The sequence below is a fragment of the Lolium perenne genome, chromosome 6, assembly GCF_019359855.2.
Source record: "Lolium perenne isolate Kyuss_39 chromosome 6, Kyuss_2.0, whole genome shotgun sequence".
Taxonomy (NCBI): Eukaryota; Viridiplantae; Streptophyta; class Magnoliopsida; order Poales; family Poaceae; genus Lolium; species Lolium perenne.
In genome coordinates, this window is record NC_067249.2 from 132762741 (window position 1) to 132775135 (window position 12395).

At 50.5% G+C, this 12395-nt stretch overlaps 1 protein-coding gene across 1 annotated transcript; it reads right to left on the reverse strand.

The window, feature by feature from the left end:
- Window positions 1–91: 91 nt before the first annotated feature.
- Window positions 92–1173, reverse strand: LOC127329065 (uncharacterized). Its single transcript, XM_051355611.2, has one exon. The coding sequence runs from the start codon at window positions 1056–1058 to the stop codon at window positions 420–422; it is 639 nt and encodes a 212-aa protein (XP_051211571.1). The 5' UTR covers window positions 1059–1173; the 3' UTR covers window positions 92–419.
- Between the last annotated feature and the right edge of the window lie 11222 nt (window positions 1174–12395).

Consider the following 12395-nt stretch of genomic DNA (forward strand, 5'->3'; position numbering starts at 1 on the left):
ACCATAGAGGAACTTAGGTAAAGATAATGCATACGTTCTTGTCAATATATACACAATGCCTGACAATGCACACAAATAGAAGTCCACAGAGTTCTTGAAGATTCAAATATTAATTTGCTAACAGAAAGCAAACATCATCACCAATCCAAAATTCAAAACTCCTAAATTTGCAATGTGTAAGGCTCTCAGCAAGAATTTCGTAGGAAACCCCGAATCCAAGGAGACTGGATGTTCCTTTTTCCAGTTTTCCTGCGAAATTCCCGTGTTCCAAACATTGCCTTTACACTCTTACTATGTAAGCTACTGCAGGATGCAGCTTATGAACCATAAGACATTCTTCAAAACATAAACATATAGAAAAAAACTTAATTATAAGGATAAAGCACATGTATATATGAATTAATGGTCCATTGAATTGATCACCTGGACTTGCCTTTCTTGGAGAAGATGCCTCGGACTAGTGATACCGCAATCTTCCTCTGCTTCTTGGGGTGCTTCTTCTTGGCCTTCTTGTCGCTCTTCACCTTTCTGAAGTCATCCTCGATCATCCTGATGGACAGCGCCTCCGAGAGGCTCGGCAGGTAGTCGAGGCTGGCTATCCACTCCTCGGCACGTGTGTCGTCGACCCAAAGATCGCTGCGTACCCTGCCATCGCCGTATTCCTCCTCCGCCCCGACCATCGCCGACCTGTCAACCACGGCGAGCTCCTTCCCTTTGTTGAGGCTGACGGAGAAGATCCCCAGGCTGTTTGCGAGCTGTACGCTGACGCTGGACACGGCCATCTCCATCTGCGACTGCCTCTGCTTGAGGTCCGCCAGCTCGCTCCTGGCCTCCGCCAGTTCTGCCTCCAGCTTCTTCAGGCAGCCCAGCAACGCGGGAGAAGCCGCTGGAGGCACGCTGAACTTGGAGCTGGATGCGCTGCTGCCACGTGAGCTTCCGCCATTGCGACCGCCCGGGGCGCGCCGCTCGCCGCCGAAGACCCCGACAGCCTCCCTGACCGACTGGAACGGACGGGAGGTGTCGATCTCCGCGCGTCCCGTGCTAGCGACGATCTCCATGAGTGAAGGAGAGGGTGATGGACTGAGCAAGAATGTGATGGGGGCATGGTGAAGTAGACGTGTGTGCCCACGTTCTTGTTCTTGTCTTTGCTTCTACTTCAGAGTTCAGAACACCAACCGGCCGGCCGGAGTAACACAGGCCTTGTGTCGAGGTTAAGTAAAACAGACCGGTACATGGGAAGAAAGGGGACGTGTGACCAAAGGCAGGACAAGGCTTTATAAGTGATGAAGTGGTGTGGTGGTCTGGCTGAGGCTTACCATACAAGTGCAGGAGCAGACTGCGGACGTTGTGCACCAGGGAAGGCACACCAGATGTGCAGAACCACGCACACATCAGAAGTACATGTGTACAAGAGAACTGTACAGAGAAAGAAAAAACTAAGCTGAAAGCTTCAAATGAAGCCAGCAAGCCCTGAAGAGACTTTCCTTTTTTTAAAACAAAGAGGTGCAGTTTATTTAGAGTTCAGCAGATTACATCACTCAAAACTAAGGGCATCTCCAGCGGCGCGACACCCCCGTCCGCTTTGACCGAAAATGCGTCTGGCACTATCTCCAACGGCGCGACGGAAAGCGCGGACGACCAAAGTGTCCGCTCGCGTCTCCACCGGGCCCGCCTGGCAGCGAGTCTGCATCGTGGACATCGCTTCATGGGCGTACGTATCTGTCGACCGAGACGGATAGGAGAAGAAGGATGGGCTTCATGGGCGACCGAGATTTTCCCTTCGCGGCTGCACCGCCGACTCGTCCACGAAGACTGCAGGCGCCGACGTGTCGTAAGCAGCCGCCGACGCGTGCGCAGTACAACGGCGACGACGACGACCGCGACGACCACGACGACGACGCCTACGACGACGAGGACGACTACATCGAGGCGCTCGCGTACCATAACGAGGAGGTGAAGGACGACAGCGACGACTACGTCGTGGCCGTCTTCCACGAATGTCAGCAGGCCATGGCGGAGGGCCGCAATTTCGAGTTCCCGGAAAACATGACGGACAACGATATGGCGAAGCTCGGCGTCCTCGTCCCCGAGAACGACGCGCTTGTGCAGCCGCCGCTGCCCCGCTACGCCACCGGCGTCATGCCGCCGGGCCTGTCGGAGGATGAAGCCCTTCGACAGGCGCTATAGGACTTGGCGGCGCCACAACCGCCGCCGTAGAACCCCTGGGCTCCTCCTCCACAGCCGCAGCCCTGGGCGCCTCCTCCACCGCCGCCACAGCCGTATCCCTGGGCGCCTCCACCGCCGCCACACCCGCAGCCCTGGGCGCCTCCACCTCCAGCACCGCCGGCGCGCCGGCGTACGCTCCCCCGGATGACAACTGGCCGTGGGCGATACCGGAGCTCATCGTGCTTGACAGCGACGATGAGCAGCAGTAGGCGTTAGGGTTTTTTTCATGTTTAAACTATGTAAATTATGTTTTCATGTTTTAAAAAAATGATTCGGCCAAAAAATGCGTCGTGCCGCTGGAGCCACCCCCGATGCAAACGGACGCGCGGTCGATTTCGACCATTTCGGCCATGGGCGGACCTACAGGGTGGGCCGGGTGGGCCGTGGCCCACCCCAAATTTTGTGATTTTTTTGACTACCCTAAATTTCCGACCCACAGAAACGGAGAAAGGCATCGAGAAGACCACTTCTCCGCTCGACCACTCCTCCAGGCTCCAGAGACGGCGCGATCTCCCTGCCGGCGAACGGCCGACGGGCGACGGCGGTCGATCCCCGCCCTTTCTCCTCGCCAGCTCGCGTGGTCAGGTCGATCCCCACCCCTTCTCCTCGCCGGGACGCCGGCTCGCGCGGTCAGGTCGATCTCCCCGCCGGCCGACCTCCTCCCGGGCCCTCGCCGATCTCCTCCTCTCTCCTTGCCGAGCTGCTCGCCGCCTGCCCACCTCCGCCCTCGGTCCTCCTGCAGGCTGCAGCCTGCAGGTTGGAGTTGGACAGACCGGTCGCCCACTCTCTCTGCTAGTGTTTTTCACTTTTTCCAGTGGCTTCTCTGTTTGCCTTTGGCAATATTTTTTTACGTAGTATTAGAATCATTTGATATTTGTGTGTAGCAGCAGTGTAGATTGCAGAATTAGAATAGATGATATATGATTGAAAATGGCAAAAAAAAATTAGGAGAGTCGCAAAAAAAAAAAAATTCAGGTGTGCCCACCCTCCAATTTTTTCCTGCGTCCGCCACTGATTTCGGCCGACGCAAACGGACGCGCGCGGACGCTAAAATGCGTTGCGCCGCTGGAGATGCCCTAAAGGAGGTGGAACACCAACCCAGATGAAAATTCTACTCCCTCTGTTCTATAAATCTTATTGTGATTGTAATTCAAATTTGAACTACAATCATGACAAGAATTATGAAACGGAGGGAAAACTCGAATCATAGCTAGGTCTATGTAGTTGTAGATTATGCGATCTAACCCTAGATGGTGAGATGAACAAAATACAAGGACACAAGTGTTTGCGCTGCGTGCAAAATCTGCAGCCTTTTTTGTTTCTGTTACTGTACTCATTCAACAGTTACAAGTGGTGCGGCTAACTGACAGCTGACAAACCTGGAACGTCGAGCACTTACTGAACGTTCCATCCCACGATCGGCTCAACATTCTGGTTGACCTAAGAACCAGGAAAGAAAAGGTCTAAGCCCTATCTAGTTCTCTCGGTGATCACAGGCGATACACACGAGGTTATTTCAAACTGAAAACGTTAACTGAAGAAACTACAAGCTTACATCTTCAGATATCAACATTTCACCCCCCTTAAGCTTGAGGTTTCCTTCTGAATCTCCACCACGCCGAGCTTCTATCTCAATTCAATGAACCTGACTTTGCCCAGCGCTTTGGTTAGAATATCTGCCAGCTGCCCATTAGTTCCGATGTGCTCGATGTCAAGCAAGTTCTTCTCGTAGCACTCTGGGATGTGATGGAACCTGGTGTCTATGTGCTTGCTCCGATCATGATGGACCGGGTTCTTGCAGAGTGCTATAGCTGATTTGTTATCCACCCAAAGCATGAACTTGGCGGGTGGTTTTCCCATTAGGACACCGATCAGACGGCTCAGCCATAGTCCTTGACACGCTGCAGCAGATGCATCCATATATTTTGCCTCACACGAAGAGATTGCAGTGGATTTCTGCTTCTGTGAGGTCCAAGTGATGATGTTGTCACCAAGGAAGAAAGTCACCCCAGAGGTGCTCTTGCGATCGTCAAGATCACCAGCGTGATCGCTATCACTGAAACTGCCAGTTTCAGCTCGCTGTTTCCTCTCTTATAACTGCATCCATGTCCAAGTGTACCACTGACATACTGAATTATTTGCTTCACGGCTGTCAGTGATGTGTACTTGGTGCTTCCATGAATCGGCTGACAATGCCAACCGAGTGTGCCAGATCGGGTCGTGTGTTCACCAGATAGCGCATGCACCCAATGATCCCTCTGTATTCAGTAGGATCCACTGGCTTGCCTCCTTCCAGCTTATTCAGCTTGAGCCGATTCTCCATGGGCGTTTGACAACTGTTGCAGCCTGTCATTCCAGCACGCTCTAGGATTTTCATGGCGTAGCTTCTCTGGTTCAAGGTGATCTCGCCGTTTTTCTGAATGACCTCTATCCCAAGATAGTATGACAGTAAGCCAAGGTCACTCATTTTGAACAGCCTGTGCATTTCCTTCTTGAACTCTTGAATCTCGCTGACGCTAGTGCCGGTGATCAGCAGGTCATCAACATACACTCCTGCCAGCAGAAAACCTGCTCTATCTCCTCGACGATACACTGCATGCTCCACTCGACTGCGGGAGAATCCAAGTTCAGACAGTGAGGAGTCAAGCTTTGCATACCATTCTCTGGGCGCTTGATGTAGGCCATACAACGCCTTGCTCAGCTTGAGGACGTGGAGTGGATGTTTTTTTTTTGCGGGGTGGAGTGGATGTTGGCTGTCGATGAAACCTGGAGGTTGACGCACATAAACCTCCTCAGTGATGTCGCCATTCAGAAATGCTGACTTCACATCCATGTGATGAACTTGTCACCCTTCATGAGCTGCCAGAGCGAGCAGGGTGCACACCGTGTCCATCCTTGCGACAGGGGCGAACACCTCATCAAAATCCACCCCCTGTCGCTGAGCATATCCTTTTGCTACCAACCTGGCCTTGTGCTTGATCACATTTCCGCCTGGGTCCCTTTTAACCTTGAACACCCACTTCAAACCGATGGCACGGTGACAACCTGGCAGAGCAGTGAGCTGCCAAGTCTGATTTTCGACGATGGACTACAACTCATCCTATATCGCCTGTCGCCATGCATCATCAGCCAGCGCTTCTTCCATAGTGGCTGGTTCCTCAGCTACAAGCAGACAACGAGTGTCATCGTCTCCTTCCTCAGCTGGCTCAGTGGTGTCGTAGATGTTGCTGACCCGACGGTAGCAGAGCTGGCCTGTCCCATCATCCTCGGCGTCGAGGTTGTTGTCCTGCGACAGAGGAAAGCACCATGTCACAGCAGGTGCTGCAGTGCTTGCTGGTTCCGGAGTTTCTTCAGATGGCATGACAGGTGTTGCAGGAGTTGTTGCTCCGGGCGTGGACGAGCTCGGCGTTGAAGGAGTTGCCGGTGTGGCAGGCGTGTGCGGCGCAGCGTCCTCGCGCCCATCAGCTGCTCCATTGTGAGCCATGGAACAACCATCGTCAGTGATGGTTTGTCCTGGGTCAGTAGCGTAGACCACCGTGATCGTGCTTGACGCTTGAGCAACGGTGCCAGACACCGTCCAGTTCCAGGCACGCCGCTCTTCAAACACCACGTCTCGTGTGATATGCAGCTTCTTGCTGACGGGATCAAACACCCGATATGCTTTTCTTCCCTCCTCGTATCCGATGAAGACAACATGCATGGAACGATCGGAGAGCTTGGTGATGCCTGGGCCAGTCCTCTTCATGTATGCCACGCATCCAAACGTGCGGAGGTGGCCGACAGCAGGCATCTTGTTCATCCATGCTTCGTACGGCGTCTAGCCCTTCAGGGATCTCGTCAGCGAGCAGTTCAGCAGGTACATGGCCGTGTGCACGGCCTCGCCCCAGAACTCAGCTGGTACGGTCATGCTCTTGAGCATGCATCGTGCCATCTCCACCACGGTTTGGTTCCGACGCTCCACCACCCCATTTTGCTGCGGCGAGTATGGTGCGGTGGTGAAGTGCCGGACCCCACCCTCGTCGCAGTAGGCCTTGAAATCTAGAAGGTTGAATTCCCCACCGCAATCAGAACGAAACGCGAAAAGCTTGCACTTCCCTTGAACCTCTCCACGAGCCCTGATTTTTCTGAAGCGTGCGAATGCCTCATCCTTCGTCCTGATCACCTCAATCCACATGAACCTAGTGTGATCATCTACGACAAGAAGGAAATACTTGTTACCTCCCACAGTTGCAGGTGTTATTGGTCCACACAGATCAATGTGAACCAACTCCAGGGAATGATCTGCTCGGAAGGTGGTCGACTGCGGGAATGGCGTGCGGTGCGGCTTCCCCAGTGCACATCCATCGCAGAATTCATCGACATGGCTGAGCACCGGCATGCCTTGCACCAGGCCCTTCTTTGACATCTCGCACAGAGCGCGGAAATGAAGGTGCCCGTAGCGTGTGTGCCAGAGCCACGCCGGATCGTCCAGCTGCGCAATCAGGAACGTCGGTGCCGTCGGGTTCAGGACAAGCATGTAAAACCTGTTCCTTGTTCTGCACACACGGGCGAGCAGCTGGCGCGCCTGGTCGTAGATGCACATGAAGCCGTCCTCGATCGTCGTCTTGCACCCTATCTTGTCGAACTGTCCGAGGGATAGGATGCTGCTGCGGAGCTTCGGTATGAAGTACACATCGGAGAGGATCCGCTGGTGTCCAGAGGCACACGTGAAGAGGATGGAGCCCTTTCCCTGCACGCCCACGAGCAATCTGTCGCCGAATCGAACAGTCCCCTGCATCCTTTCATCGAGCGTGGCGAATACGCCACGGGAGACAGTCATATGACTGCTTGCCCCGGTGTCGAGGTACCACGCGTCGTCGTTGGTGGCGACGGGGATGACACGCTCCTCATTCAGGAACACGGCCTGGGGTGCCACTGCGTCAGCGCTCACCCCTTGGACGGTTGCCATCAGGAGCGCGGGTGCGTGTCCATCAAGTGTTGATGCAGGGACGGAAGCACTCACGGTGTGTGGGGCGCACATGTCGACGTCCATCTCGGCGAGGAGAATCGCCGGTGCCTCTTCCTGCACCTCTGCAACATGGGCATGTGCCTGTCGCTCCTCGTCCCGCTTTTTTCTTTCGGCATTCCTTCTCCCAGTGGCCGGCCTTTCCACAGTACCTGCAGTTGCCCTTTCGACGCTCGCCGGAGCCGCCGCTGTTGTTGCCACTGGCCCCGCCCTTTGGTTTTGGCGAGGTCTTACCTCCACTCCCGCTTCCATGAGCGGCGTTGCTGGTGTTGCCACCACGCTGGCGCTGCCGTGACGCCCATTCCTCCTCGCTGAGGAGAAGTTTTCCTACGTCGTCAGTGGCGTCGTCGAGGTTGTAGCGTTCTTTAGCAGTAGTGAACCTCCTTGTGAGATCCTCGACCGTCAGCGTGCGCGGGTCCACGGTTTGCTTGATCGCCATCGCCACCATGCGGTACTTACGCGGCACAACACGGAGGTACTTGAGCACGGCCTTGTACTCCTCGATGGGGTCGCCGAGTAGTTCCAGGTCGTTGACGATGGCAGTCAGACGAAGCGCGAAGTCCTCGATCGACTCCTCGGATTTGAACCGGAGTTCTTCCAACTCCCGCCGGCGCGTCTGCGCCTTAGCCTCCCGGATCCGCTCCGATCCAAGGCGCATGGTCTTGATAGCCTCCTAGGCTATCTTGGCGCAGTCCTTGATCACCAGGGTACACACCAACTCCGGCGGCACGGCTCGCAGCAGGGCGGCCAGCGCCGCGCGATTGTCGCCATCCTCATCGGGACCGAATTCGATGGCATCCCACAGGTGCGCCGCCTGCAGTTGGACGCGCATGACCATAGCCCACTCAGGGTAGTTGGTGCGGGTGAGGATCGGATATTGAGCCGATCCGCCGCTCTCGCGAAACACTCGCACGACGATTTCGCCGCCACCATGCACCAAGCTTCTCCCCTGACGCCGAGCCGAAGATGTGGAGGTGCCACGTGTTGGCGGCGGCTTGGATCCGCCGGCCGTGCCACCGTCCACCGTTGTTCCCTTGTTCTTCTCGGATGGGGTCTTGGACATGATCGCCCAGATCTCAACGGAGCTCTGATACCAAATGTAGTTGTATATTATGCGATCTATCCCTAGATGGTGAGATTAACACAATACAAGGACACAAGTGTTTGCGCTGCGTGCAAAATCTGCAGCCTTTTCTGTTTCTGTTACTGTACTTATTCAACAGTTACAAATGGTGCGGCTAACTGACAGCCGACAAACCTGGAACATCGAGCATTTACTGAACGTGCCATCCCACGATCGGCTCAACATTCTGGTTGACCTAAAAACCAGGAAAGATAAGGTCTAAGCCCTATCTAGTTCTCTCGGTGATCACAGGCGATACACACGAGGTTATTTCAAACTGAAAACGTTAACTGAAGAAACTACAAGCTTACATCTTCAGATGTCAACATTTCACCCCCTTAAGCTTGATGTTTCCATCTGAATCTCCACCACGCCGAGCTTCTGTCTCCACCATGCCGACTCCATGATCTAGCCACTTCATTGCAAACATTCTGGATACTGTTCATAAAAACCAATATGGTTTTCTCAAAGAGAAACATTCAAGACTGTCTAGCATGAGCATTTGAATTTCAATGTCAATGTGAAGTTTCAAAAAAAGAAATCATTTTGCTTAAGCTAGACTTTGCAAAGGCTTTTGATATTATTGATCACTCTGCCATGCTCAAAATTATGCAGCAAATGGTTTTGATGAGAAATGGATTAATTGGATTCCTACTATCTTCAGCTCTGTGATGTATGTTGTACTTCTTAATGGTGTACTTGGTAGAAAATTCCATTGCAAACCTGGGGTTAGACAAGGAGATCCACTTTCTCCACTCATTTTTGTGTTTTCTGCACATTTACTACAAGCAGCAATTAATAAGGCCTAGGAGATGGAATTCTTAAAGCTCCTTTTTCCCTGGACTTTGGAATGGATTTTGCTATTGCCCAATATGCTGATGATATATTGATAATAGTGCATTTTTTTCGAAATGGGGGTAAAATCCCCGGCTTCTGCATCATGATGATGCACACGGCCTTTTATTAAAAATCCAAAGTATCATTGTTTACAAATCACGCATCATCGAGGATTGATACAAGAATCAACCATCGAAATAGTAACATACTATGACTACAAATTAACATAGCCTTCTAGTATGCCGCCAACCAGCCTGGCACAAGATATCCTGAGCGACCATCAGGAGCCGTGTGCAGCCAGAAACCATGGTATCCCGCTGTCCCTCTGGAGAAAGCAGGGCCCAAAGCTGGATCCAATAGGAAACCATATGAATAACCTGCAAGAAATGAAAAGAGGGATTCTTATTAAAAATTATGTCATTTCTGCTCCTCCAAATAGCCCAACATAAAGCAGAAACCCCAATCCGGATATACGCTTTAGATTGTCTATCTACTCCATTTAACCAATTACCAAACATATTGATAATATTGGTGTGAGGTGGAAGAGCATAGGTAAAGTTAACTGTACGCCATAAGAGCTTAGCTAAAGGGCATTCAATAAAAAGGTGTTGGATGGTCTCCTGTTCCCCACAGAAAACACATTTTGTACACCCATTCTAATGATGTTTAGCTAGGTTGTCCTTGGTTAACAACACCTTGTTACTCAAGAACCACATAAAAATCTTAATCTTTAACGGAATTTTAACCTTCCATAGATATTTTCTCAGAAAGGGGGTATGGTCATAATGACCCACAAGTATAGGGGATCGCAACAGTCTTCGAGGGAAGTAAAACCCAATTTATTGATTCGACACAAGGGGAGCCAAAGATTATTTGTAAGTCTTAACAGCGGAGTTTTCAATTCAGCTGCACCTAGAAACAGTCTTGCTCGCAATAGTTTATCAGTAGCAACAGTTTTATAGCAGTAGCAGTAGTGAAATATAAGCATCAGTGTAATAAAGACAGCAGTAGTGATTATAGTAAACAGCAGGATTAAAATACTGTAGGCATAGGTGGATGAACGGGCGCTGCATGGATAAGATAACTCATGTAATAATCAAGACTAGGCATTTGCAGATAATAATAAAATAGTATCCAAGTACTAAATAACCATAGGCATGTGTTCCGTATATAGTCGTACGTGCTCGCAATGAGAAACTTGCACAACATCTTTTGTCCTACGAGCCGGTGGCAGCCGGGCCTCTAGGGAAACTACTGGTAATTAAGGTACTCCTTTTAATAGAGTACCGGAGCAAAGCATTAACACTCCGTGAACACATGAGATCCTCATATCACAGCCTTCCCCTCCGCTTGTCCCAATTTCTTTCACTTTGGGGCCTCGGATTCCGGACAGCAATATGTGTATACAACTTGCAGGTAAGATCATAAAACAATGAATATCATCATGAATCAATAACATGTTCAGATCTGAAATCATGGCACTCGGGCCCTAGTGACAAGCATTAAGCATAACAAGTTGCAACAATATCATAAAAGTACCAACAACGGATACTAGGCACCATGCCCTAACAATCTTATGGCTATTACATGAACAATCTCATCCAATCCCTACCATCCCCTTCAGCCTACAGCGAGGGATTTACTCACACATGTATGAGGGAAGCATGGATGGTTGATGGAGAGGCGTCGGTGGCGATGATGGCGATGATCTCCTCCGATTCCCCGTCCCGACAGGGTGCCAGAACGGAGTTTCTGATCCCGAGATTGGGTTTCGCGACGGCGGTGGAGTTCTAGATGGCTTCTGGAAAATTGGTCGAACCCTCCTGCGTTTTTAGGTCAAGGGCTTTAAGTAGTCCAGAGGGGAGCGTCGGGGGCTGGCCGAGGCGGCGCCACCATTGGGCGGCGTGGCCCAGGGGCCCACCACGCCGCCATGTGGTGTGCGCACCTCGTGGCCCCCCTCCGTCTCGTCTTCTGGCTCCGTAAGTCTTCTGTGAAAATAGGCCCATTGCAATTATTTCCGGGGATTTTCCTGAAAGTTGATTTTCTGCACAAAAATAAGACACCAGGGCAATTCTGCTGAAAACAGCGTTAATCCGTGTTAGGTGTATCCAAAATACACAAATTAGAGGCAAAACAATAGCAAAAGTGTTCGGGAAAGTAGATACGTTTTGGACGTATCAACTCCCCCAAGCTTAGCTTATTGCTTGTCCTCAAGCAATTCAGTTAACAACTGAGTGCGATAAAAGAACTTTCACGAACACATTTGCTCATATGATGTAAATATTCTCATTGTATGGACGAGTACTTAGGCAATTCATAATAAGATAAATGCAAGTAAAGTCATCTAATAGTTATGTCAATCATGAAAAAGATACCAACAAACTAATAATAAGCATCATGAAACATATCAATCAGCAGGATTGCAATGCTCATAAAAAGATATGATAAAGTGGTATCTCGCTTTGCCCGTATTTGTACAGCAAAACATAAATGCTCAGGCACCTCTGAAATTCATGGAAAGACTAGAAGTAAAGATTATCAAAGATAAAAGCATCAAAGTTATACCACAGTTAACCATATTCTGGGACAAACATATTACAGTAAGAATGACAATTATGCTCTCAAGAAGGTGCTCAAAGAATGGATGGTGACTCAACATAAAAGTAAAAGATTGACCCTTCGCAGAGGGAAGCAGGGATTAACATGTGCTAGAGATTTTCATTTTTAAAACAGAAGTAAAATTGTTTTGAGAGGTGTTTGTTGTTGTCAACGAATGGTAGTGGGCACTCTAACTACCTCGTCAACCAGACTTTCAAGAGCAGCTCCCATGAAGGACGTTATCTCTACCAGCAAGGTAAATCATCCCTCTTCTCTTTTGTTTACACATGTACTTTAGTTTCATTATGGATGACACTCCTCCCAACCTTTGCTTACACAAGCCATGGCTAACCGAATCCTCGGGTGCCTTCCAACATTCACATACAATGGAAGAGTGTCTATTTGCAAGTTAAGTTGCTTACTGATAAATCAGGGCACCCCGTTGCCAGCTCTTTTTGCAAAATTATTGGATAAGCGGATGTGCCACTAGTCCATTGGTGAAAGTATGTCATGAGTAAATGACAAGGTTGAAAGATGAAACACCACATACTTCCTCATGAGCTATAAAACATTGACACAAATTGAGAAGTACTTTGAAGGTTTTAA